Source organism: Diceros bicornis, unplaced genomic scaffold (genome assembly GCF_020826845.1).
Source record: "Diceros bicornis minor isolate mBicDic1 unplaced genomic scaffold, mDicBic1.mat.cur scaffold_67_ctg1, whole genome shotgun sequence".
Classification (NCBI taxonomy): Eukaryota; Metazoa; Chordata; class Mammalia; order Perissodactyla; family Rhinocerotidae; genus Diceros; species Diceros bicornis.
The window spans coordinates 2,436,179-2,463,808 of record NW_026691553.1 but is presented as its reverse complement, the minus strand read 5'-3'; the positions used below and the strand labels follow the sequence as shown (position 1 = coordinate 2,463,808).

The window sequence follows — 27,630 nt, the reverse complement described above, 5'->3', positions numbered from 1 at the left end:
TGGAGTACGCGGAGCTATCGTCTTCTTCACTTTCATCAGAGATGAGTGATGGCTGCTGTTGGAATTTGGGGTGAGTGGCAACAGTGGGTGGGCTGAAACATTGTCCCCACGCCCCCGGACTGGGAGAGTCATTGGACTGCACATCCTGGCTCAAAGTGTGCACAGTCCCGCATAGCTCTGGCTACTTTGCCCTGCACAGGTGGGTGGACAAGTAGAACTTTTTTCCTTCCTTCGCCATCTTGCTGCCCCACCTGGGAAAGGAGCCTGAGAAGGGATCACAGGGGGATCAACAGGACGCCCCTAAGAAATCACAGGTCTCCAGAATGTCATCCTTTAATGTCCCCCAGGCAAGGGGCCCAGCAGAAGGTGAGGGAATAAATACCAAAGGATGTTAAGATGCAGGGAGCCTGGATCCCAGCCTGGGAAAGAGCGGGGATGCCTGTGGACCTCGGTTTCCCTCGTCTGCAAACTGGGGCAGGACACACTTGGAACCATGAGGCTCTGAAAGGGCAGCGTCTTCCAGGGGTGTCTTCCCCCGCAGAAAAGGGAAGTGCCAGCGGTACCCAGGCCTCAGGCTGGAAGGTGTCGCCTCCTGTCCGCTAGGGGGCGCCAGAGTCCACATCCCTCCGCCTGGAGGACCACTCCCCCGGTCCTGGGGCGTGTGCATCACCCCCAGGGGGTCCCAGGGAGGGGACATACCCCGGCCCAGGAGTGGACATACCCGGCTGTGGGGTCTGTCCTCCACCCACCAAGTCCTCAGTCCCCTGCTCTCTTCACCTTTTCCTCCACCCTGGCATCCCAAGTGCTCCCTCTCCAGGGAGGTAAACTGAGTCAAGGGAGGCAGAGCAGGGACTGGGCGGCGACCAGCTTTCCATCTCCGACTCTCTCGTGGCCCTTCTGCCACCTGAGCCTGGGGCTGGAGCCCCAAGGGGCATCCGGGCGGACCTCCTGCCCACTCGCCCGCAGGTCCCGCCTGCCATGTGCGGTCCGAGCCCGGGGGCGGCGGGGCCTGGGTCACAGCAGGTTGATCTCGTCCAGGTATCTGGCCAGGACCGAGTCCCGCACGTCCTTGAAGACCTTGCGGATGTTCTGCGTGTCCGTGGCGCACGTGTAGTGGCTGAAGAGGCGCCGGGAGCGCAGGCCCTTCTGGTCCCCGTCGGCGCCGTCCATGCAGCCGGCGTACATGCCGACGTACATGTCCCGGATGAAGTGCTTGGCCGCCTCCGCGTCCTGCTTCGGGCCTGCGGGGCCGGGGTGGGTGGTCAGGGCACGCGGGAGACCTTCCCTCTGGGGACCCTCTTCCCTAGATGGGCAACATCAGGGAATCAGGGCGCCAGGGACCACCCACCACGGTTCCTACAGGCGGTCGCCATCTTTGGTCTTTCTGGCAAGTCACATGACTCAGGCTCAGCCAATGGGAGCATCAGGGAAGGGCCTGGGTCAGTCACATGAGCTGGAATGGACCAATGAGACTCGGCTCTGGGACTTTGGGCAGAACTGTGTTAAAGAGACACCCTCTCTCTTGGCTGGGCTTGGAGCTGGGGGGATGGGAGGCTGGAGCTGCAGAAAAAGACGTCTTGGGGAGGTACAGATGGGGAAATCAAGGCCAGGAGAAGGGGAGGGCTGGCCTCCCTCGTGAGGCACATGGGAGGCCCTCTCTATATATATGTTGAAAGTGCAACGTGAGTTAAGGGCTTCTGGCGCCCAAATCCTGGCTCTGCTACCCACTAGCTGGGTTACCTTATACATTAATCCTTGTCACCTCTGTGACCCTCAGTTTCCTCATTTGTAAAATAAGGATCAGACCAGTCCCAGGCCTCTCAGAGTTGTTGTGAAGATTCAATGCAATCATGGCGGGGGCTCCGTGCTTAATAATCGGAAGCCGTCATGAGTGTGTGCTACCATCAGGCAGGTTAGCATCATGGTGAAGGCCTGCCAGCTCTGAATCCAGATAGCCTGGGTTGGAATCCTGCTTCTGCCACTCAATGGCTGTGTGACTTTTGGCAAACGACTGCACCTCTCTGTGCTTCTGTTTCCCCACGTCTATAGCAGTAAGAAGAATGAGTCCTACTGCACAGACTTTTTTAATGAGAATTAAACAAGTCAAGATAGGAGGGTGCTAACATGAGTGTTAGATGTGTTAGCTGTTGTTATTGGCTTCTTATTATTGTCACACACCCAAGAGCCAGAAGTTGGCAAAGGATGCTCCAGCCTTATTGGCTAGAAGAAAAGGATGACTCAGGGGGGTTCTCTTTGACCTGAAGAAAAAAAAAATCCCTCAAAACCATCCACTTTATCCCTGTTCCCAAACTCTGCAAGCCATGGGCCCACTCCCAGGGCTGCTCAGCTGGGAAGGGGGTAAGGGGCATCCCAGCCACCATCCTGGAACAAGTTGACATCTGTCACCCAGACCCTGAGTCTTACGGATATGACTGGCTGGATTAGTCACCTGGGCTCTGAGATCTGACAAGGCCAGGGGTCAAACCCATGGTGACGTCACCAAAGCTTAGTCTATGCCAAAGATGTGCTAAGGGCTTCATCTACCACGGTTGCTTGTGTATTGGGGTGAATAGTGTTCCCCAAAATTCATGTCCACCCAGAACCTCAGAATATGACCTTATTTGGAAATAGGGTCTTTGCATATGTAACTAGTTAAACTGAAATGAGACCATACTGGATTAGGGCGGGCCCTAAATCCAATGACTAGTGTCCTTATAAGAAGAGGAGAGACACACAGAAGCAGAGAGAAGGCCACGTGAAGACAGAACAGAGATTGGAGTGATGCAGCTATAAGCCAAGGAACGCTAAAGATTGCAGGCACCACCAGAAGCCAGGAGACAGGCCTGGAACAGATTCTCCCTCAGAGCTCCAGAAGGAACCAGCCCTGCAGACACCTTGATTTCAGAATGCCGTATGGATCACAGATGAACTTACCCACCTCAACCCTTCCCAAATTTCTGACCCACAAAATCATGAGCAAAGTGAAATGGCTGGTTTAAGCCCCTAACTGTGGGGGTACTTTGCTACCCAGCTAGGATACTTCTTCAAGCTCCCTTTATCCTCACAGTGGCACTCTGGGGAAAGTGCTGGCTAACACATCCCTTCCCTGGATTCACCAAAATCCCTAATCCTGTAAGATTTACCAAATAGTGCCCAACATGTACCAGGCTCCGCTCTGGTAGCTGGGGCCCTTTGCACCTCGGCTTGCGCTGAAAGTTTGTTCCCCCAACCTCTTTATGCCCTTTGTACTGTCTTGACAAATTACACTTGAATGAGACACTGCACAAATCTATTAGCTACAATCACAACACGTAAGAAGGTTGTATCTATGAAAACTGAGCCTTGTGCTTTGGAAAGACTTGTTCAAAACTCAGCCACGGATTTTTTTTTTTCAATTTGCTATCCAATTAGATACAGATGAGATGACTGTGAAAAATTAGAAAAAAGTTTCAGAAATCCAGGCAGATTCTGGAAACAGTTTTTGATGCCTTCTGGGTATAGTTTATGACAAGGAACTCTATCCAGCAGACCCACACTCAAAAGATCTATAGTATACGTCTTGTTAGAATCCCCCACTTTAAGCAACTGCCTTGAGGACGAAGGTTTCTGTGATTTTATCCCCATTCTACAGATGGGGAAACAGAGCAGAGAGAGGGTGGGCAGTGGAAGGATCTCGAACTCAAGTCTGTCCGATCGTATTTGAAATGCCACTGACTTCAGGCTGGAGGAGGGCCTCGACCAGCATCTCTCTTGGGATCTGCTTTTGGGAGATGAAGAGTATAGAAAGTTCTAGAACCACTCACCCTGGAAGCTGGGAAAGTAGGTAGCCAGGTGAGAGGTGGGGATCTTCTCCTCCAGGATGTCGGTTTTGTTGAGGAAGAGGATGATGGAGGTGCTTTTGAACCAGGGCAGTTCCAGAATGGTCCCAAACAGGGCCAGGCTCTCCTTCATTCGGTTCTGGGTCGGGGGGCAGAGGCAGGTCATTGCTCCAGCCGGCCAGCTCAGCCCGAACAGGAGTCCTCCCCCCACGTGGAGATAGGGCTGTCGGACCCCATCCAGGGGCTAAGGGCTCCCCAATTCCTGCCCAGCTGGGTCTGAGGGGGGTGTGCTCATGCTTTGCTGTGGCCAGATGCCCGTGTGTGCCCGACATGGTTTTGTGCCTGAACTGGATTGACTAGTGTCCCCCTCAAATTCATGTCCACCCGGAACTTCAGAATGTGACCTTATTTGGAAATAAGGTCTTTGAAGATGTAATTAGTTAAGAGGTCACACGGGAGTAGGGTGGCCCTAAGTCCAATGACTGGTGTCCCTAGAGAAAGGGGAAGTTAGGACACAGGGAGGACGCCACATGGAGATGGGGTGATGCGCCTACAAGCCAAGGCACCAAGATGCCAGGACCCCCAGAAGCTGGGAGAGAATGGGACAGATTCTCCCTCAGAAGGGCCCAGCCCTGCCGACACCTTGATCTCGGACTTCCAGCCTCCAGAACCGGGAGAGGACAAATTTCTGTCGTTTCAGCATCCCACTTTGCTACGGCAGCCTAGCCAATGGGACACCTTGTGTGGCTGGATTTGAGCAAGAGCTGTCAGAACGACCTCAAATTCGTTCCATCTGATTCAACCCGAAACTCCGAATGGTAACATCTGACCCTCAGATCCTGAAACTGCATGAAACCATAACCCCTAGAAGTGCACGCTCCAGAGATGATAATGTGCCCGACCTCCACACCCGGGTGTTAATAGAAGAGTTCACACTTGGAAAGAAGTGATCCCCAGTCTTTCTGAACAACAGCAGGACGGGATGCTGCAGTGTGAACTGTTTTCCAGGGACAGCTTGTGTTGTGCTTCTGGGGGGCCGTGTCCCCAGCTTGAGCATCCCTCAGTGTGTGTGTGTGTCTGTGTGTGTGTGTCTGTGTGTGTGCACATCCGGGGTCCTGGCTACACAAGCGCTTGTGGGTCTGTTTCTTGGTCTTGGGGCTCAGTGGTCTAATCACGGAAGAGTGGACAGCGATACTCAAGGCCACTGTGGACACACACAGGCCGCTTCAAGAGCGACCTGGGGCCTCCTGCTCAGCTGCGGGTCCCTGGACCATCGCGGGGGAGAAGAGCAGAGGAGCCGGCACCCCCGCACCCACGGAGGCCCCTCACCTCTTGGTTATTTTCCTCCAGACACTGGTCATACTCGCTCAGCGAGGCCAGGTAGATGAGGGCGATCACGTTCTCGAAGCAGTGGATCCACTTCTTGCGTTCTGATTTCTGGCCCCCGACGTCCACGATCCTACGGGGAACCACCCTCTTTCAGAGCCCAGGCCCAGTCGGGACCCCGCGACGTGGCACCCCAGACCCCAGTCACATCTGGGACGTGTGAGATCAGTATTAATAGCAGCAAGAATGTGTGCCAGCCGCTGGGCTGACGCCTCTTGTGCATTCTTGCATTTCACCCCCGTGGGGCAGGAATCACTATTATGCCCATTTTACAGATGGGGAAACTGAGGCACAGCGAGGAGAGGGGACTGTCCCGAGCTTCTACTGCACCAGGCTGCCTGATTTCCACCGCCATGGCAGAGGACACATCTGGTGTCTGGTCATGGCTGGGTAGCCCGGAGGAAATTGTGCAGTGTCTGCAGAACTGTTTCCCCATTGGCAGAATAGGGTGCCGTGCTCTGGCTGGCCATGGGAGTGTCCAGTGGGGACACAGTTGGGCAAACGCCATCCCCTCTTGTGTGGACCAGAGCCAGGGCCCGGCTCCACTCCCACACACTACAACAAAAGGCTGAGTGCTCGCCTTCCTGTTCTCCCTTCTAAGAAATGCGGGTCACTGATAACAAACCCTGCGTCATTTCCCTGGGACGCGGCTGTTACTCAGGCGGCCGATGGGAAACGCCAGAAGCCACCGAGCGAGAAGTGACTTGCCCCGTTGAACAGGAGGGGAAACCGAGGCAGGTGCCTGTGGCTCCTGATCCCTGAGGCCAAACCCTCCCACGCGTCTTCAGACTCCCTCAGACCCCATATCCAGAGCGGGATGGGGATGTGGTGGTTGAGGGGGGCCTCTAAAGGCCAAGACAGATGCGGGGCACTACCCCCTAGGCTCCTGTCTTGCAGTCTCAGTTTCCTCTGAGCCCTCACTCCACTGATTAGCCTCTCTCCTCGGCCTAAGAATGTCCTCAAGTCTCCCCACCTAAAAATCCCCTCCTCAGACCAGCCTTCCCTGTGAACGTCCCCAGCCTCTACCTTCACTCCTAAACTTTTACCCATCCCTCCATCCATCCACACATCTATCCATCTATCCATCCATCCTTCCATCCATTCACCCATCCATCCTTCCATCCATCCATCCATCCATCCATCCATCCATTCACCCGTCCATCCTTCCATCCATCCATCCGTCCATCCATCCATCTATCCATCCACCCATCTATCCATCCATCCATCCATCTAACTACACATCCATCCATCCATCCCTCTGTCCATCCATCCACACATCCTCCTTTCATCCATCCATCCATCTATCCATCCACTCATCCACCCATTCATCCTTCCATCTTTCCCACCATCCTTGCACATTTACCAACATCCACTCTGACCTTGAGCAGATCACTACTGAAGCAGGAGAATCAAACTCACCCGCTAACCTGGTGTGGCTCTCCATCTAGTGGAGGAGACCCACGGCAAACAGATAAATTATGAACTTTCCTGGTGAAGACTACTGCATGACAAGAGGCCAGAACAGCATGTTTTGGATGGAGGGTGGTCTAGGGAAATGAGGGACTCAACATGGGTGGGTTGAACACAACCCCTGTCTCCCGCACCTTCCACAGCTCCCCGCCATGAGCCCCCAGACGTGGACCTTGCTAAGGTCACCCATGATCCTCTAATGGTCCTAGAAGTCACTTCTCTCACTGTTTTCTTCCTGACCTCTCCTTGGCCTCTGACAGTGGCCCTCACTCTCCCCGGACGACCCCTTGCTGCACTGGCCACCCACACCTCTGCCTTCCAGCTCAGGCCTGTGTGTGTCCAGCCGCTTCCCAGATGCTCCAGACCCCTCAGACCTGCCTATATGACTTCAACGTCTTCGCTAACACCCCCCACCCTGCCAGCCCCATGGTAGCTCCACCATCTACCCGGCCATGTTGATGGGAAATCTGGAAGCCATTTTTGTGTGTGTGTGTGTGAGGAAGATCAGCCCTGAGCTAACGTCTATTGCCAATCCTCCTCCTTTTTTTCCCCCCAAAGCCCCAGTAGATAGTTGTACGTCATAGTTGCACATCCTTCTAGTTGCTGTACGTGGGACGCGGCCTCAGCACTGCCGGAGAAGTGGTGCGTTGGTGCGCGCCCAGGATCTGAACCCGGGCCACCAGTAGCAGAGCGCACGCACTTAACCGCCAAGCCACCAGGCCGGCCCTGGGAGCCATTTATGACTCTGCTCCAATTCCCACACTCATCTGGTCCTGCCCATTCACCATCACAAACAATTCTTGCGCCATCCCCTCATTTCCACTGCCCTGGCCCTTACCAGCCCTTCCTGCCTGGACCCTGGCTTCTGCCTCCTTCTGAGTCTCCTGACCTCCAGCCTGGCCCCCTCACTGACCACTGGATGGGTCACCCTCTGAGCTTCCCAGCCCTGAGTCAATCCACAATGTCTGTCTCTTTCTGCCCAGCAGCCCCTTAAAGGTGGGCACTGGTAAACTCCTATTCATCCTTCAATGCCCTAATACCAATGTCCCCTCCTCCAGGAAGACCTCCCCTCCTAGAGCTCTGGTGCCTCACTCTGGGCTCTTCCAGGTCCCAGTCCTAACTGCATGGGGGACCGGAGGTGTCTGTGTCCAGCTTTGCCTCCTTCAGCCTGGAAGCCCCTTGAGGGCTAGGACTAGGAAACTCCTACTCATCCCTCAGGTCCCCAGATCCTTTGCCCCTCCCGCAGGAAGCCTCCCCAGCCCCCAGGCTGTGCGCTCACCGCAGGTTGGTTTTCTGCACGGAGAAGCAGTACTCGTTGATGCCGGTGGTGGGCATGCGGCTGCGGAGCACGTCCTGCGCCGTGGGGATGTAGCCTTCCTCGGTTATGCGCTCCAGGTGGGACAGGTAGCTGCGGGGCGACCATCCCTGAGGCCTGGCCTGGCAGCCTCCCTTAGCTTCTCAGACCCCCCACCCAGGGCCCAGCGAGGACCCTGCTGGGGGCGGGAAACCCTTGAGAAGGGGTCAGGATCTCGGGGTCTGCAGGTGGCCCGGGAGCAGCACCCCGAGGCCATGGGGGTGTCGGGGAGAAGCGGCTTCACCCTCAGAGCAGCGTGACCCCGAGGACAGTGTGACGGCGAGAACAGTCCCTGGGGAGGGGTGTCACCTTGGGGGAGCTGTCACCCCAGGAGTGGCACTGTCCCAAGAACAGCGAGGGCCTGGGAGCAGCAGCTGTCAGGTCACCCTAGACGCCTGGCACTGGCCCGGGACATGTCACCCCAGAAATGGTGTAACCCTGGGGCAGCGTCACCCCAGGAATAGGGCCAGTCCAGGAACAGTGTCCCCCAGGAACGACATCACCCTGGAGCAAGACCATCCCCGCAGCACATCTGCGCGGGGGGACCTCCCCCGGGGCTGGGTCTTCACTGGCTGCGCCTCGGCCACGGCTGTGCCCAGTGCCCGCCTCGCTCCCCGCCCCCGGCCCATCGCCCGGGACCCCAGACTCACTACACGGCCGAGTCGAGCAGCTGGAACTCCCGCCGGCGCTCATAGCAGGCCCGGACCCCGGCGTCCCTCCACAGCCACTGCATGGCCACCGCGCAGCGCTTCTCGAACGTGGTCACCTTGTAGGGGTCTTGGCTCATGACCACGCTGGCGTAGTGCTGGGGAGGGACGGCCCAGGAGGGTCAGGGCGGCTGTGGGGCGGGGCTCCCCCCCAGACGACTCCCAGAGCCCCTCCCCTCCTTCCGGCACCACCCCTCCTTCCCATCCCAGAGCCCCCTGCCCCACACACACCCAGCCTATTCTCGCTCCCTTGGCCCCTCTGATTACTCCTTCCTCCCTCCATGCATTTATCCACAGAGGGGGTGCCCGTGGACAACCCCCACCCCTCCGGCCCCTCCTGTCCCCCCTTCTTCCCCACAGCAACCTCTGCTCTGCCTGCCCTCCCGCCTTCCACCAGGAACAGGCACCAGTGTCGTTCAGACCTCCGTGATGGCCCGTGTGCGTGCAGGCGTGTGTGTTTGGGTGTGCACACGTGTATGCACTTATGTGTGTGCGGGCATGCATGCGTGTGCGCGTGCATTTGTATGTGCACACGTGTGTGGCTTGTGCTCCCGCACATGTGTGTGCATTGGTGTGGGTGTGTACTTGCATGTGACTTTGTGTGTGCAGGTGTGCGTGTGTGTGCATCTGTGTGTGTGTCTGGGTGGGTGTGTGGCTGTCGTGTAGGCACTTCTGAAGCACCAACCCCAAACCTCATTGTCTGGAAGTCGGATATGGATGCCAGAGGAATGCAGAGCCCCGGCTAGGATCTGGGACCCCAGTAACAAGGATGCTTTGCTGGGTTTCAACTTGGCCATCCCTCTGCATCGGGCCGGGCAGGCACAAAAGACCACCTCCACGGAGGCGAATAGCTGGGTTGGGGGCATGCGGGAGAGAGTGGTGCCAGGGCCTTCTCCCTACCACATTCAGGCCTCCTGCACCCAGGCTGGCCCAAGCAGGGCCAGGAGGAGAGGACGCTGAGCCTGCCATGCCCCTCTGTGACCCCCAAAACTGCCCCAACTCTTCACATGAGCTATGCATCCCTTTTGTGCTTATATGGAAAGTGGTTACTTCCGGGTGTCTGGTGACAGCTCAGTGGGAATGGATAATGCCTGGGTGTTTGTGAATTACCTCTGCGTAGGATCAATTAAAAAGTCTGCAGCCTGTTATGGGCTGAACTGTGTCCCCCACCCCTGCCGTCTGCAAATTCATATATTGAAGCGCTAACCCCCAGGACCTCAGAATGTGACCTTATTTGGAGATGGGTCTTTGCAGAGGTGATCAAGTTAAAATGAGGTCATTAAGTTGGGCCCTGATCCAATATGACTGGGGTCCTTATAAGAGGAGGAGAGGAGGACACAGACACGCACAGAGGGACGATCACGTGAGGACACAGGGAGACGACGGTCGTCTACATGCCAAGGAGAGAGGCCTCAGAGGGCACCAGCCCTGCCCACACCTTGATCTCAGAATTCTAGGCCTCAGAAACTGTTCTTTAAGCCACTCAGTCTGTGGTACTTGGTTATGGCAGCCTGGGCAGACTAATACACAGCCTGAAAACATATTGGCTCCAAAGTTTTAAAAAACACAGAGACTCAAAACGAGTAATAATTTTAAAAGCAAATTTAGGGAAACATCCTTTAAAAATTCACGGTAAAAATTATATTTAATGAAGCCCTTGAATAGATCTTAGTGTGCTGTGATTGAAGTGAATGAGGGTCCTTTGAGGATCTTAAAAGGCAGGAGACTGTGCCTCTGAGCCTGGGAAGGAGACAAGCATGTCCACTCTCGCCACTAATTAACACCACACTGAGGTCCCAGCCAGTGCAATAAGACAGGAAAAAGAAATTAAAGGTGTCAGGTTTGGGGCCGGCCCCGTGGTTTAGCGGTTAAGTGCGTGCGCTCCGCTGCTGGCGACCCGGGTTCGGATCCCGGGCGTGCACCGACACACTGTTTCTCCAGCCATGCTGAGGCCACATCCCACATACAGCAACTAGAAGGATGTGCACCTATGACATACAACTGTCTACTGGGGCTTTGGGGAAGAAAAGGAGGAGGATTGGCAATAGATGTTAGCTCAGAGCCGGTCTTCCTCAGCAAAAAGAGGAGGATTAGCATGGATGTTAGCTCAGGGTTGATCTCCCTCACAAAAAAAAAAAAAAAAAAGTGTCAGGTTTGGAAAGAAATAAATTACACTGAGGTAATTCACAGATGAGATAACTATAATGTAGAGAATCCAGAATAGTCTAGAGATAAACTATTAGAGTAAACATGTGAACTTAACAAGATCCCTGAATGCAAAATCAGTAAACGAAAATCAAATGTGTGTCTATACACTAACCACAAACTACTGGAAATTTTTTAAAATTTAAATCCCACTTACAGTAGCACCAAAAGATATCAAAAACCTAGGAATAAATCTAACAATAGATGTGAAAGCTCCCTAAACTAAAATGGACAAAACGTCGCTGAGAAAAAATTTTAAAGAGCTAAATAATGGGAGGGATATACTATGTTCATGGATTGGAAGACTTGGTGTTTTTAAGCTGCCAACTCTCCCCAAGTTGATCTACAGATTCAATGAAATCCTAACCAAAATCCCAGAAAGGTGGGTGTGGGTGTGTGTGGGTGTGAAAATTGACAAGATAATTCTAAACTTTATATAGAAATGCAAGGGGCCTGGAGTAGCCACCGCAATTCGAGAGAAGAACGATGTGGAAGCATTTACACTAGCAGATTTCAAGACTATACTAGGAAGCTACAGTCATAACACATAGTGATATTCACTCCAAGGTGGATAAATAGACCAATGGAACAGAACAGCAAGCATTAACAGATCCAGACACAGGGGGGACACCTGATTTATCACAAGGGAGACACTATAGAACAGGGGAAAGGATGATCTTTTCAACAAATGGTGCAGGAACAATTGAATATCTGCATTGGGAAAAAAAAAAAAAAGGAAGGAAATTTGATGCCTGCCTCACACCCTACACAAAAGTCAATTCTAGGTGGGATGTAAATTTAAATGTGAAACAATAAAGCTCCTAAAAGACAGTGATAGAAAAGTTCATCATGACCTGGGGGTAGAAAAGTATTTCTTAAACTGGTCACAGGAAAAAAAAAAAAAACATTAACCAGAAAAGATTGGTATGTTAGACTTCAAGACCCGGAAAATGCAAGGAATAGGTGGGGAGAAAATATTTGCAAAACATATAACTAACAAAATGCTCATATTCATATTATACAAAGAATTTGCTACAAATCAGTAAGGGAAAAACTGATGAACGTCACTTATTTTTAAGTGGGCAAAAACAAAATAAAAATGGGCAAAAGATTTGAACATTTGCTTCACAAAAAAGACTACCCAGGTGTCCGGCAGACATATGAAAATGTGCACAACCTCATTAACAATCAAGGAAATGCAAATCACAGCCACAATGAAATTCCACCAGGCACCCACCGGGACGGCTAAAACCAAGGGACAGACAGCGCCAAGTGTCGGGCCAGGACCTGGAGCACCAGAACTCCTCATGTGCTGCTGGTGGGAGGGTGATTTGGTGCAACTGCAGGCATACCTCATTTCATTATATTTTGCTTTATTACATTTTGCAGATATTGTGGTTTTTACCAGACCCTCCACCAGCAAGAAGCTTACGACTCGCTGAAGGCTCAGATGACGGTCTGCATTTTTTCGCCATAAAGTATTTTTTTTTATAATTTTATTTATTTATTTTTCCCCCAAAGCCCCAGTAGATAGTTGTATGTCATAGCTGCACATCCTTCTAGTTGCTGTATGTGGGACGCGGCCTCAGCATGGCCGGAGAAGCGGTGCGTCGGTGCGCGCCCGGGATCCGAACCCGGGCCACCAGCAGCAGAGCGCACGCACTTAACTGCTAAGCCACGGGGCCGGCCCAAAGTATTTTTTTAATTAAGGCACATACATTGTTTTTTAGACAAAATGCTATTGCAGACTTATGAGAATACACTGTAGTGTCAACATCACTTTTGTACGCGCGGGGAAACCACGAAATTCGTGTGACACGCTTTATCGCGTTGGTCTGGAATGGAACCCACTATAATTCCGAGGTCTGCCTGTACTTGGAAAATAGTTCTAAAGTTAAGCATACACGTCCCTCACGCTCCAAATCTATTTCTAGGTAGAAACCCAAGAGAAATGCATATCTTTTCATCATATATCTGCAGGTGACCCCAATGTCCAACATTAGAATGGGTATTTATCCAATAAACTGCAGCACAGTCTTATGGTGGAAACGAACAGACCACGACTATGCCCCAAAAGATGGATGAATCGCAGACACCGTGGGACACCAGAAGCCAGACAGAAGAGAATATTCTGGATAATTCCACGTACGAGAAGTTCGCAACCTAGCCACCCAATCTGTACCGCTGGGACACAGGACGGCAGTGACCCTGGGGAGGCAGTGATGTGGGGGAAGGACCTAGAACTACCATAGCCTCCAGCAATGCCCCCTCTGAGGGTTTATCCAAAGGAGCTGAAATGGGGTCTCGAAAAGATATGTGCACACTATTCACAATAGCCGAGGTGCGGGGATCAGGTAACGTCCACCGAGGATGGAGGCATAAGGAGAAGGCAGCGTGTGCACACAATGGGATAGGATTCAGCTGGGGAAGCAGCAGCCTGGAACCCCCCAGAGGGTGTTCTTAAGGGGACATGGCCTGAACCTGGGGGTCTTATGGGACAGCCCCCCCCTCAAGTCCCAAGGGAGGTGACACCGCCTGGGAGGCCCCAGCATGCTCACCTTGCTCTCGGGCCTGCTGAAGGGGATCTGCAGCCGGTCCATGGCCTCGAGCATGGCGCGCATGGACACGAAGATGTTCTGGTAGACCAGGGGCCGGAAGGCCTTGCGGTCCTCCTCGGAGTAGCCCGCCCCGTGGATGATCCGCATCTGCTTGATGAACGTGCTTTTCCCGCTCTCGCCCGTGCCTGCGGAGACGCCACATCGGCTCAGCCCTCTGGGGGCTCCAAGGCCGGACACCCCCTGACCCCGGGGGTTCACATCCTGGCTCGGCCAGAGCTGTGCTCTGTGACCCTGCGCCAGTGCTAAACCTCTCTGTGCCTCAGTTTCCCCACCTGTAACACGTGGATCACAATAGGCCCTGCCTGCTGATGGATGTGAGGTCTAAACGAGGCCCTTGCCAGGTGCTCCGGGAGGGGTCTGCAAACTCTGGCCCGCGGGCCGTATCCCGCCGGGCACCTGTTTTTGCATGGCCAGTGAGTTTTTACCATTTGTGTGATTTCTACATTTCTAATGCTTTTCGTGGTTACGGTTTTTACATTTTTAAATAGTTGAAAGGAATCTAAAGACGGCTATTCCGTGACACGTGAAAATTATATGAAATTCGGATTTCAGTGTTTATAAATAAAGTTTTATTGGCACACGGCCACACCCATTTATGTGGTTGTTTTCTGGCTACAGCGGCAGAGTTGAGTGGTCAAGTAGAGAGAATCTGGCCCACAAAGCTGAAAATATTTACTATCTGGTGCTTTACAGGAAAAGTTTGTGGACCCCAGCTTACAGCCTGCCTAGACAGAGGAAGTGCCACAGAAATGTTCGCTATTATCAGCAGTTGTAGTATTTACTGTAATAATAATTACTATTATTACTTGCTATAATAATTTCAGGTAGAGAGACTTTTATGAAGGTAATAAAATAGGATAAATAGGGTAAGGAATGAACAGGTGACTACCAGAGCTGAGGGTCAAGGAAGGCCTCTCAGTGGGGGTGGCTTGTGGGGCTGAGATCTGAAAGCTGGGAAGGTAGCTCTCCGGCCAAGATCTGCGGGAAGAGCTTTCCAGGCAGAGGGCACAGCCCGTGCAAAGGCCCTGGGGCAGGACAGGGCTGGCGTGTTGGAGGAACAGGGAGGAGCCCGTGTGGCTGGAGCAGAGGGAGGAGGGCGACAGAGGGAGGAGGGAGGGCAGGGAGGGGACGGGGCAGGTCATGCAGGCCTGGTGGGCCACAGGGAGGAGGTGGGCTTCTCCCTTGAGGGAGGTGGGAGCCCTGGAGGGCTGTGGGCAGAGGAGGGGGACCTGACTCGGGGGCTCACAGGTGCCTTCTGGTGGGGGCTGCGGGGAGGACAGACTGTGGGGACCAGGGTGGAGGGGACTGAGCTGGTCCAGGTGGGCGACGATGGGGGGGACCAGGTGGCCGCGGTGGAGCTGGAGAGAAGGGGACACATTGGAGAGATATTTGGGAGACAGAATCTCCACGACTTTGTTGACGGACCAAAGTAGGAAGGGGGTCCTTGCAGGGCCATCTAGAGAATTTACGGCTCCACATGCAAAATGAGGCCACAGGGCCCTTCTGAACGCGGGGCGCTGTGAGACTGCCCGGGTGGCACATCCGTGACCCCGGCCCTGGGTCTGTGATGCTAACACTGGAATCTTCAAGAGCCCGGAAGCTCGAAGGCTGGGCCTCCTGCTGTCTGAGCTCTGAGATCTCCCCCTCTCTGGGCCTCTGTTTTCTCATCCATAAAATGGGCGCAATAGTCAGGTGGGAGGTGTGGGGCCGGGAGGCTCCTCCAACAGCTCCTGGAGACGCGGCCTGGGGTCCCTGCAGGGACGGGAAGGGCTGTGGTGCCGGAGAATCTGGAGCAGCAGCACAAAGGGAAGGGGTGGCCTGGTTGGAGCCCACAAAGAGGAAACAGGATCAGAGGGAGAGGAGCGGGGAGGAGAGGGGGAGCGTGTGGGAAGCGGAGAGAGAAGAGGAGCCAGGATCTCACATCCGTCCCCCGCCACCACGCGGCCAGGGGCTCCCTGTCCCCTCCCGGCCCCCGGCCCAGCTGAGGACGGCGGGGGCAGGTCTGGGGTGACGCCAGGCGTTCACTAAGCCCACTGGACTCGAGGCCCCAGAGAAAGAGTGGCTTTCTCTTGCCCTCAAGGGTGTTAGTTGGGAAACTAACACCCCAAATATCTGGGGGGTGTGGACCAGGCGCAGGAGCCGACAGCAGGGCAGGATGCTCCTCGTCTGCCCCTGGGCCTCGAATCATCCTGGGGGGCTCTGCTTTTCCATGGGGCTCAAACCACTGAAGCATTTAGGGGTAAAAAGATGTCAGGCCTGCAACTTACTTGCCAACAGTTCAGAAAAAAAAATGAATATGCACATATTAAATATATAAATGTACGGTAAATAAACTCTAGACACAATGATGCATTATATAAATTACAAGTCTATGCACATACACGTTTACATAGTGTGCATATGCGTATATATGTCCAGGGAGAGACAGAGAAGAGAGAGACAATAAAAAAAGGTAAAATGTGAACATTTGCAGAATCTGGGTGCAACTTCTCTCTGAGACTGAAAGTCTTTCAAAATAAAAAGTTAAGAAACGGGAAAAAAAAAAAAACCCAGCAATTTGAGATGCTGGACTGGATAGTGAAAGAGAAAAAGGGCCTTGGAGGAAACACCAGTGAAGCCTGGAGTTTGTAGTTTCGTTAATGGTCACGTCACGGGTTCCCAGGTTAATGTCTCGGCTCTGACAGACGCCCTGGGTCCTATCAGAGGCGCACGTGAGGGGAAGCGGGTCATGGGGGAAAGGGGACTCTCTGTAGCTTTGTCACTTTTCTGTACATCTAAGGTTATTCCAAAATAAAAAGTTTCCTTAAAACAAAGAAAACCACCCCCGGGTCTGCCATCTGAAGCTCTCCAATGTGGGGCCGTGTGTGTTGCAGATTCTGGAATTTCTCGGATTTTAGGAGAGGACGTGTCAGGTTCACTAAATATTCCTGCAGGGGAACATCTGAAGGTCACGGTCAGCGAGAAGAGCCCACAGCCCCGCTTCCCACCAAGGGACCTGAGGGGCCATCCCGTCTTTGGAGCTCTGGCAACTTGGGGACGACAGAGGTGGCTGTGAGCCCGGGGGCCCTAGACTGAGTGCTCCGAGGTCCTGGGAGCCCCACAGGACCATTTCCCCCAAGACTCACGGCCCCCCTTTCCATATGGGGAAACTGAGTCCCAGATGGGTCCGAGGGGATTGCCTTGGGCCATGGAGCCGGTGGGTGGCAGAGATGGGACTCAACCCCGATCCTGTCTGAGTCCAGAGCCCGTGGGCTTTTTAATTATCACACCGGGAAGTTCCCCGTGCGCTGTCTAAACAATAACAACTACATCAGTAATAATAACCATCACCATTGTCATCACGGCGAGCCAAGGTCCTCTGTGTGCTGTTTCCCCATTCACGGGGGGCTCAGAGAGGTGAGGTGACTTTGCCAGGGTCACACAGCTAGTAGAGGAGCAGAGGCGTAAACCTGACGGGTCCTTCACCAACAAGACAGGACACGGCCAGTCGACTGGGCCAGGCGTCACCAAGGCATCAGCTGCCGCGGTGTTTCTATGGGACGCTCGGACACCGGGCAGCACCGGGCCCCCGCCGGGGACTGTCCCCTCTGAACTCCCTCCTGGTTGCCTTGCAAGTCCGACCCCGGGTCTCCCCAAAAGTGCAGAGAACAGAGGTCTCGGCAAGCGACAGTTCGCTTTGTAGCCATGCACTGATTTTTCTTCTCGTCTCTTCTGTCTCATTAAAGGAAAAAAAAATCCTGGTCGCCACCCACACTGGAGATTCTGTGACTCACGGACGGGTCAGCACCTGAATTCTGGAAAACTCCACCGAGTGGAACCCCCTGGCTGCAGCCCATGACCATCCTTGAAGCCACTGAGGATTCTGGAGCCTGTCCAGCCGCCTGATCCTGGGCTGCGTGGGGAGGGGGCTGCGGGGAGAGCGTGTCCACCTGGTGTCGCCGCGCAGCCCAGACGGGAAGTGGCGGCTTCCTCCTGGGGCTGGACGAGGAAGTGGGACCCGCCAGACACAGGAGCAGCTGTGCCAGGCCCTAGGCATCGCGAGACGGCCGGGAGGCCCCTTCCACGGGGGCTGGCAGCCCCGCACCCCCACCCGCCCCGGGGAAACAGGGCGACAGGGGCACAGGGAGCCAGGCCCGGGCAGCCACAGGGGCAGGCGGCTCAGCTTCTACGTCCAGCTGGGCCTCAGACCAATCCTGCTGCCTCCCTGGGCCTCAGTTTCCCCATCTGTCACGGGGGTTCTGTGGCTTTTCTCTCCCGAGGCCCATTCACAAGGTGGTCAGATTTTGGAACCGGAATTCTAGGCTCAGATCGGGCTGTGTGACCTTGGGCAAGTCGCTTCACCTCTCTGGGCCTCGGTTTCCCCATCTGGGAATGTGAAAAGGACTTGCCTCAAGCGCTGCAGACAGAGCCGGCTCCTTTCTGCCTCCTTCTGACCCTTCCCCTCCCCGACACGGTCCTCAGTCTGTCAGGGACAGACCCCCGGCCCCGTGGCCCACTTCCTCAAAAGGACCAGCCACCTCCAGGAAAAAAATAACTTTTGGATTCAATTCCTGTTTTCAAGAAAGGGAGGGGGGAGCGGAGGTGGCCCTCAGGCTGGGATGGGGGTGGCGTGAACCACAGTCCCCAGGGCTGTCCAGCTGCCACGGTCAGTGCTGGGGACATGGGCAACCCCCCTCCCATCCCTGTCCCCCCGCCCGGCACCAGCAGAAGGGGCTGATTTGGGGCGGGCTGTGCCGTGGGCAGAGTGGGGTGGGGCAAGGGACCGTCGGGGCTCCAGGAAGATGTGGCACAGCTCTGGGTGAAATCGCCCCGGAAACAGGGTTCATTCATTCATTCATTCATTCATAAAGCATGCAGTGGGCGTCTACTGTATGTCAGGTTCATTGTACTCCGGGCCTGGATGCTGGGGACACAGGAGTGAATGACAGACACAGTCCCCGCCCCTGTGTTGTCCGCTGTATACACAGAGAGACAGACGATAAGCAGATAAACAAGCGAACACCCCAGAGTGTCAGCAAGCGAGTACTATGAAGAAAAGTCACAGAGGAAGGAGAAGGATGGGGCTGTCTTGGTAGCCGGGGAAACCGGGGAAGACTTCTCTGAGGAGGTGACACTTGAGCTGCGACCTGCCTCGAGTAGGAGCGCCAGCTGCACAAAGGCTTGGGTGACGCTGGGAGCTCTTAGCAGGGAGAACGGCAAGTGCAAAGGCCCCGAGGCACAGACAAGTGAACTCGAGATGTGCAAGGAAAGATCCCTAACGTGGATAAACTCTTGCCTGACGGGTCAGAGAAAGGGAGCTTGAGACACAGAATGAGACAGGGCCCATCACTACAGACCCTACAGACAGAGGAACGTTATAAACAACTCTATGCCCATAGATGTGACAACTTCGAAGAAACAGCCAAATTCTTTGAAAGATGCCAATAGCCAAAGCTCGCTCAAGAAGAAATAGATGGTCTAAATGGCCCTATTTACTAAAAAATAATGAGTATCGTAGGTCACATACATTATTAATATAATAATAGCCACCAGCGAAGGTGCGGTTCCTGGGTCCCTGCTCCCACTCACACGGGGCTGCCCCTCCCACCTCGAGAGGGAAGAGAGAGGGTGACCACGCCGATGACTGGCCTGTGTGCCCGGGGCAGGCAGATGTGACTTGGGGACACCCAGGCCCTTCCCCAGTCCCCCACCCAGGGCTCAGGGGGTCCCAGGAGACCCTCCAAGGCCGGCGTCCCTGGGTTAGGCCTGCGGGAGTAGACACACGTGGGCGACAAGACTTGAGGCTCCAGAGGTCACGATCTCAGAGCCTCACAATCCGCCCCCCCCCCAGTCACCCCTACTCTGTCACCGCATTTGCCGTTCTTCCTGGCTCTCCTCGCTGCCGGAAACGGTATCTGCTTGTTAGTTCACCGGCTTAACATCTGTCTCCCTCACCGGAAGGTGAGGTCCCCACGAGTTACTGGATGCATCTCCAATGAATGAATGAACCGATCGATCGATCGATCGGAGACGCTTGACAGCGCTCTGTCCCAAGGACCCGGGTTAATCAACTTCCGGAATGAACCCAGGTTGAGCCCCCCCTGGGCTGGCCGGCCGCAGCAGGGAGAGAGAGCCGGGCTCCTCATCACCTCCCCGTGACGCAGCAGCCAGTACGGCACACTGGGCCTGCCAGGCAGCAGCAGGGTCCCTGCCGGGCCACATGGCTGAGCCACCTCTGTTCTTGCAGATGACCTGCAAGGTGGCCACGCCCAGGGGCCGGGCACGGTGCTCACCCCTGTAGACAAGGAACTGGGCCACTCTGGCCCTCGGTCTTCTCATCTGGAAAATGGATTCCCAGGCTCTCCCGGCCCCCAGGGGTTTTGAGGCTCCCCTCCTCGGGCCCTCCTCCTGCTCCTCATCCTTGTCCTCCTCCCGCCCCTGCCCACTGCCCACCCCAGCCGGGCCCTGGACTCACCCAGCAGCAGTAGCTTCAGCTCCCCGCGGTCCCGCTTCTTTTGTTCCAGGAGGATCTTGTTGATCTCCTGGTCGATCCGGGCGGCTGTCTTCTCGTCCTCAGTCAGGCACCAGGGGCAGCAGCGCCAGGTCAGCGAGCGGGCCATGGTCGGGGCCTCAGAGGGCGCCAGGCGGCATGGCCCCGGCCCCCTTGGGGAGGGCACCCCCCCCGGTCGGCTCCGGGGAGGCCTCCTGGCAGCCGGGCGCGAAGGGGCCACCCCCTAGAGACCCCCGATCTCCTGGCCTCGGGCACCCGGGTGGCCCAGCTCAGCGAGGCCTGAGCGCCAGGCCCAGGGCGGGGCGGCGGAGGAGGAGGAGGAGAGAAGGTGGGGCGGCTCAGGGCTCCCCACCCATCCTCAGACCTGCCCGGGCCTGGCCAAACAGGTTGACGGGTGACACAGGGATGAGGTGCACACCCCGGGGAGGGCGGGGCCGCCCCACTGCAGTCTGGGTCCCTCCTTCCTCATTCTGGAGACGGGGTGGACTCCATCCTCCCCGGCCTCTGGCGCCGCCCCCGGGGCTGGGCCCAGGCCCACCCCCTCTCCCCGCCTCCGAGCCGATGACGAGCAGTCATCACAATACCAAAAATGATCTTTTTTCAAAAGGAACAGTGGATTCTGGTGTGGGGGGCACCTGCTGTGTTCAGTGCTACTGTATTGACTCATTTCCTGTGCACGCCGCCCGCCCCGAGTTACCGTTATCATCCCCATGTACAGATGGGTAAACTGAGGTACAGAAACGTGAATCCACTTGCTGGGGGCCGCGTGGCTGGGACGAGACAGGGCTGGGAGTTGTGATCACCTGTGGGGCCCCAGAGTCTAAACGCTGCCCAGGCAGCTGTGGGGAGGGGCCGTGCATTCTTCCTGCATATATTGAGTGCCTACTGTGTACCATGCATTCTAGACACAGCAGGGAACGATATGACAGAATCCCTGATCTCTCTGCCTAATGTTCTAGCTAGAGACAGATAAGGAAAGATATTTTTAAAAAATATTTGAGCCTGTCGGATGGTGATAACAGTCTCAGCGAAAAATAGAGCAGAGAAGGGGGCAGGTATGTTGGGGGGCTCGGGTTGGGGTTTTAAATAGAGGGTCAGGGAAGGTCACGCTGATAAGATGACCCTGGGGACCAGGAGGAGGAGTCAGATGGCAGCCTTGCCAAGGACGTTCCCAACAAGGCCAAAATACCTCCCTGTCTGGACCCCCATGGTCCTCAGGACCCTAAAAGTCAGATGGGGACGCGGAGGGTGCACACATTGCTGCTTCCTAGACCCTCACAGCCAAAGGAGAGGTTGCAGACGTCTCCAATCCTGCAGATCTTGGCCGTGTTTGGGTGCAGAACCCCGTCTGAGAGGTTCTAGAATGTTCTAGAAAGTTCCAGATCAACCCCCCGCCCCACAGAGATACACATGATTTGGGGGGCCTCTGGATCCTTCACAGATAGTTCTAGAGAGGCTCAGAGAGGTTGAGTGATGTGCCTGGGGTCACAGCAGCAACAGCTGCCCTTCCCCCGCGCCCCGGCGGGCCCCAACGTGCGGTTTTCTTTGCCGTTGATTCATAACGAAAGGCATAAGGGAAGTTCGATAAGGCCCCCGTTGGGTCACTGGGGCAGCAGGCGCTGCCCCGCCCAGACGGCCTCCCGCCCTCCACCGGATGGCCGTGAGGAGGGGTGCTCCCCAGCCCGGGGGCTGGCTGACTTCCCGCTGTGAAGGTGAAGAAAGGCGGAAATAGGTCTGGGCCGTGCAGAGCTGGGGGGGCTGCTGGGCAGCAGAAACAACCAGCTTGGCAAAACTGGGAGGCCAGGCTGAGTCACAGACCCGAGAGCGGATGGAATTTCGAGAGGGGCCCGGGACAGAGGGCCGTCCCCTGGGGGACCTCCCTGCCGTCCGGCTCCCGACAGGACGCCGGGCCCTCTGCATGTCACAACAGCACCCGTGTCAGGCCCTGGTCTGACACCCTCCATGGCTCCCGCTGACCTCAGAAAAATGACCTGGCTACTCAATCCCCGCTCCTCCGGGCACCCAGCTTCTGTGACCTTCTCCAGCTTCAAAACAAGCCTCCTTTTCAGTTCCCCAAACGGGCGATCTGCTTCCTTTCCACGCACCAGGCACAGCTGGGGACATTCGTCACGTATGAGTGCATTCGGGAATATCAGGGTGAGCTAGCGTGCATGCCGAAAAACACGCACACACAGAAAACGCATAAAACACGAATACATAACACATGTTGTGAAATCAACACCCACGCGATCCCCACCCAGGCCAAGACCCAGCACATCGTCAGCCCCGAGGGCCCCCAGAAGGTCTATTCAATAGGAACCTCCTCCTTCCGGCCGGTGGTCACTACCGCTCTGCCCTCTACAGTGTTTCTGTGTTGGGGAAGAACTCTTTGGTACAAAGATTTACTTCGTTTTTCATTTTTTAAATTCACACGGCGTTGTATTCACTTTCTTTGGTGCACGATTCTGTGACTTTTAACAAACGTGTAGGGTCATGTAATTTACCACTGCACACAGTTGACAGAATATGGTTTCATCGCCTGAAAAAACTCATTGTGGCTACTCCTTGGTGGTCAGACCCTCGACCCACCCCCAGCCCCTGGAAACCACCGATCTGCTCTTTGTTGCTCTGGTTTCCTTCTCTAGGATAAATTCCTACAAGTGGGATGGCGGGGTCACAGGGTAATTGTCTGTTTAACTTTGTAAGAAACCGCACAACGGTTTCCCAAAGTGGTTGTACCATTTCGCCTCCCCGCCAGCAAGGTACGAGACTTCCAGTTGTTCTGCATCCTTGTCAGCACTTGGTATCGTCCGTGTTTTTTATTTTAGCCATTTCAAGACATGCGCGGGCCGGCCCCGTGGCTTAGCGGTTAGGTGCGCGTGCTCTGCTGCTGGTGGCCCGGGTTCGGGTCCCGGGCGTGCACCGACACACTGCTTCTCTGGCCATGCTGAGGCCGCGTCCCACATACAGCAACTAGAAGGATATACAACTATCTACTGGGGCTTTGGGGGAAAATAAATAAATAAAAATTAAAAAAATAAAATAAATAAATTAAATAAATCAAGACGTGCACAACGGTATCTCATTATGAATTTAATCTGCGTCTCCCTCATCAATAACGATGTTGAATATCTTTTCACGTGTTTCTGTGCCATCCGTGTATCTGCTTTGATGAAGTGTCTATTGTCAAAAGTGTCAAATGTTTCTTTTACTGGTTGTTTTTTTTTTATTGCACGTGGAGAAGTTTTTATATATTCTGGATACAAGTGCTTTTCCGGGTCAGCGGTTTGCAAATATTTTCCCCCAGTCTGTGGTTCGGCTTTTCGTCTTCTTCGCTGGGTCCTTTGTGGGGCAAAAGTGTTTAATTTCGATGTTCAATTTATCAATTTTTTATTCCTTTATGGATCATGTTTTGGTGTCGTATCTAAGAAATCTTGGCCAAACCCCAGGCCACAAAGACGGTCTCTGATGTTTTCTTCTAGGAGTTCTATTGTTTTACATTTTACGTTTAGATCAGTGATCCATTCTGAGTTCATTTTTGTATAGTTCGAGGTTCTTTTTTTTTGCATATGGATGTCCAGCTGTTCCAGCTCCGTTTGCTGAAAAGGCTGTCCTTCTGCACTGAATGCCCTCGGTACAGTGGCCAAAAATCATTTCACCGTATTTCTGTGAGTCTATTCTGTCGATGGTGTCATTGTGATCTCCTATATTTTGGCTAATATTCCGTCTGCTTACTCTATCGATTACTGAGAGAGGAGTGTTGATGCTTGGAAATATAATCGTGGATTTGTCTATTTCTCTCTCAATTCTATCATATTTGTCTTCGTCCATTTCGTGCACACACATTTAGGATTATTAGGTCCTCTTGGTGAATTGATTCTCTTACGAAATATCCCCTTTTACTTCCTTGTTTTTCGTTATAAATTTACAACGGAATTAAGCAACCCTAAAAATCGGGTTTCACTTTTGCCCTTTCTGAACTTGATGTGAATGGAATTGCCCGAGACAAATTCTGGTTTCTGTCTGTCGCTCAGCATTACGTTTGTGTGATAAATCATATTGGTGTGTGTGGCTGTAATTCATTAATTCTCGTTGCCAAAGATGATTCCACTGGGTGAATTTTCCAACATCTATTCATGCTTTCTTTTATTTTTTCTTACCAGTATTTTCTATTTATTTTTTTATTGAGATGTAATTGACATATAGCATTATTCTAGCTTCAGGTGTACAACATAATGATTCGATATTCGTATATATTGCGAAATGATCACCGCCATAAGTCTAGTTAACATCCATCACCCTATATGTTAACAATTTTTTTTCTTGTGATGAGAACTTTTATGATCTTTTCTCTTGGCAACTTTCAAACGTACGACGCAGTATTGTTAACTAGTCACCACGCTGGACTAGTCCTCCACTCCACTGTCGATGGGCATTTGGTTAAATTCCAGTTTGGGGCCGTAGTGAACGGGGTGGCTGTGGGCATCCGGTGCATCCCTTTTGGTGGCTGGACGTATGACTTTCTGAGGATAAATCCCAATTGTGGAACTGCTGGGTTATAAGGTATTTCCCAGATATTAATGATCCTTGGCCAAAGTGCCCACACCAGTCTACACCCAGCAGCTCTGGCAAGTTTTTGTGGAGCTAAATTTATTCCACCCAAAACAGTAGCCTTTATTCAGAAGCCACGCATTCCTTGCTGCCGCTTTGGTATTAAAAACAGCCTTTCTGTCTAATGAGGAATAGGATGTTTATACAGTTTCAAAGTACTTCCCCCTCCCGGGTGGCTGGCAGTATTGGCTGCGGAGGGGACGGCTGTGTCTCTCCCTGGCCGCCGCCCTTGCCACACCCGAGGTCATGCCCCTCCAGTGGCCCAAGGCTGGGACACAAAGGTACACCACCCCACGCCCCCACGGCCAACCCCCCCTTTTATCGACTGAGGAATCATTTATTTGGATAAGACAACAAGTGTCTATCAAGCCACTGCACTTCTGGGTCTATACTCCAAAGAATGGAGGGCAGGGACTCAGGTCCTCGCCAGCCGTGCTCACGGCGGCATTCTTCACAGGAACCAAAGGAGGGCACCACCCAGGTGTCCACCGCGGGCCAGCAGGGCCACTGCGTGGGCTGGGACCCGGGCTCCGAAGGTTTTCCATGTTGAAATTCTCCTAATTTTGTAACAAGGGCCCTGCGTTTTCATTTTGCACCAGGCCCGCCTGGCTGGACAGGCGCCCGGGAAGGGCTGGCCCATCGTCAGGGCAAAGACTGGCCGCCCCGTGCCTCGTTTTCCCTCTAGAACAGGGATGGTGAGAGGACCTCCCTGGAGGATGCGCCTTCGAGCCAGCAGGTGGGCGGGCGACACCTGCTGGACCCGGGGGGCATGACGACCTCCTGAATCCCGCTCCCCTGCTCTGCCCCTACCTGGTCCCCCATCATCGCTCATCTGGACCAGCACAGTCCCCTCCGCCCTGGTCCCCCCTCACCCCCCCGTCCTCCCCACAGCCCCCACCGGAGGGCGCCTGTGAGCCCTGAGTCAGGTCCCCCTCCTCTGCCCACAGCCCTCCAGGGCTCCCCCTCCCTCGGGGGAGAAGCCCACGTCCTCCCGGCGGCCCATCAGGCCCTGCACAACCTGCGCCGTCCCCTCCCTGCCCTCCCTCCTCCCTCTCTCCTCCTCCTCCCTCTGCTCCAGCCACACGGGCTCCTCGCTGTTTCTCCCACACACCAGGCCCAGTCCTGCCCCAGGGCCTTTGCACAGGTTTGCTCTTAGCCTGGAAAGCCCTTCCCTCAGGTCACAGCACGGCCCCTTCCCTTTGCGTCTTCAGGATCCTACTCACATGCCACCTCCTCAGAAAGGCCTTTCCTGAACAGCCTGTCTGAAGTGGCCTCTGTTGCTCCCCGTCCCACTTCCTGCTGTTTTTCTTCATAGATTCAGTCATGATGATAAGTGCTCTCTCCCCCACTGTATCCGCAGCGCTAGGATAGTGCCCGGCACACAGCGGGCCTTCAAGGCATATCCCGCCGATGAACGAGTAAATCAAACTGCAGGGGTACGGGAGAAGTTGGAACCCTTGCGCATGGCTGGTGGGAATGTGCAGTGGGGCAGCTGCTGTAGAAAACAAGATGGTGGGTCCTCAAGAAAAATCATAAATAGAATCACCATGTGATCCAGCAATCCCACTTCTAGGTATGTGCCCAAAAGAATTGATATCAGGGACGTGAAGAGATATTTGCACACCCGTGTTCACAGGAGCATTATTCACAGCAGTCAAAAGGTAGAAACACCCCAGTGTCCAGGGACGGATGATGGATACACACAGTGTGGTCAATCCACGCACTGGAATATTACTCAGCCATGAAAAGGAGGGAGAGTCTGACACCTGCTCCAACGTGGATGGACCTGGAGGACGTGACGCTCAGTGACATGAGGCAGACACAGAAGGACAGACACTGTGTGATCCCCTCACAGGAGGCCCCTAGAGGAGTCACATCCACAGAGACAGAAAGTGGATGGTGGGGCCAGGGGCTGGGGGAGGGGAGGGGGAGTCAGTGTTTCATGGGGACAGAGTCTCAGTTTGGGAAGATGGAAAGTTCTGGAGACGGATGGAGGGGATGGTTACACAACTATGTGAATGTGCTTCATGCCACTGAGCTGTGCACTTAAAATGGTGAAGATAGTGACTTTTATGATATGTCTATTTACCACAATTAGAAAAAAAAAATTTTAAGGAAAAAAGGCAGAAGGAAGATTGCAGGGATTTGCTAGTCCACCATCCCCGGGTTACAGACATGGAGGGGGAGGGGCATGTCCCCCAGGGCGTCCCCAGTGGTGAGCACTGGGCCCCTCCCCCACCTCAGGCCCCTGCCCCCAGTGAGGAGGTGTCTCGTGAAGGATGCTCCAGCCGGCAGCACAGAGGCATGAACTTCAAGTCAGTGGCCATGAGGACCTCAGAGCGGGCCCTGCAGCCATGGTCCCGGCCCAGGGAGGGACGCGCACCCCCTTTGGCTGTGGCCGTGGCTCCCGTGAGCTCAAACCCAGCCTGACGGTGTGGGTTCCCAGCCAGCCACAGGGGGACCAGGTGACACCCCAGGGCCTCCAGGGCCCCTCCACTGCCCTCCACCCACCCATCACCAGCAACAGGAAATAAGCCAGAAGGGGCCACAGCGTTTAGGAACAAAATTTATTCCAATTTAAAACAGTTCATTTCAGGAGAAAGATATGAAAAGTCGATTTCCATCAAGTGTCTCTGGATTAAGGGGTCAGGGCCCCGACGCGCTGAGCGAGCCCGCCGTCCACCGGCCCGGACGGGGCAGCCTCGGCCCGGAGGCCGGCATCGAGCTGACGGCGCCCGGCCCCCCGCACGCACGATACATGCATTTCCAATGACAAAAGGTTTAAAAACAGCATTTGTATATAATTTTTTTTTTAAATAGGTTGAGGATTGAATCGTCTGAAACCAGGACTGTGTCATATACAAGGATGACTGGGCAACGTCGGCCCCGCGGGGGGGCCTTGGCACTGGGACGTCTCTCCGGGGGACCCAGGCGCCCGGGGTCTCGGCTCTGCTTCTGCGGGGAGACGGGG

At 54.4% G+C, this 27,630-nt stretch overlaps 1 protein-coding gene across 1 annotated transcript; it reads right to left on the bottom strand.

Annotated features, from left to right (window-relative positions):
• Nucleotides 1–317: 317 nt before the first annotated feature.
• Nucleotides 318–20,511, bottom strand: GNA15 (G protein subunit alpha 15). Its single transcript, XM_058537720.1, has 7 exons — nt 20,013–20,511; nt 13,499–13,683; nt 8,679–8,833; nt 7,954–8,082; nt 5,148–5,277; nt 3,804–3,957; nt 318–1,241 (listed from the first exon to the last, which is right to left on the bottom strand). Exons 1-7 carry the CDS (start codon nt 20,155–20,157, stop codon nt 1,015–1,017), a joined length of 1,125 nt encoding a protein of 374 aa, XP_058393703.1. The 5' UTR covers nt 20,158–20,511; the 3' UTR covers nt 318–1,014.
• Between the last annotated feature and the right edge of the window lie 7,119 nt (nt 20,512–27,630).

Bases quoted from the DNA above. Each gene is read 5' to 3' on its own strand.
- GNA15 (XM_058537720.1), bottom strand. From the start codon at position 20,157: ATGGCCCGCTCGCTGACCTGGCGCTGCTGCCCCTGGTGCCTGACTGAG. The intron at 8,083-8,678 runs GTGAGTCTGGGG...GTCGCCCCGCAG, and splicing joins CTGCTCGACTCGGCCGTGTA to CTACCTGTCCCACCTGGAGC. The intron at 5,278-7,953 runs GTGAGCGCACAG...GGTTCCCCGTAG, and splicing joins GTGCAGAAAACCAACCTGCG to GATCGTGGACGTCGGGGGCC.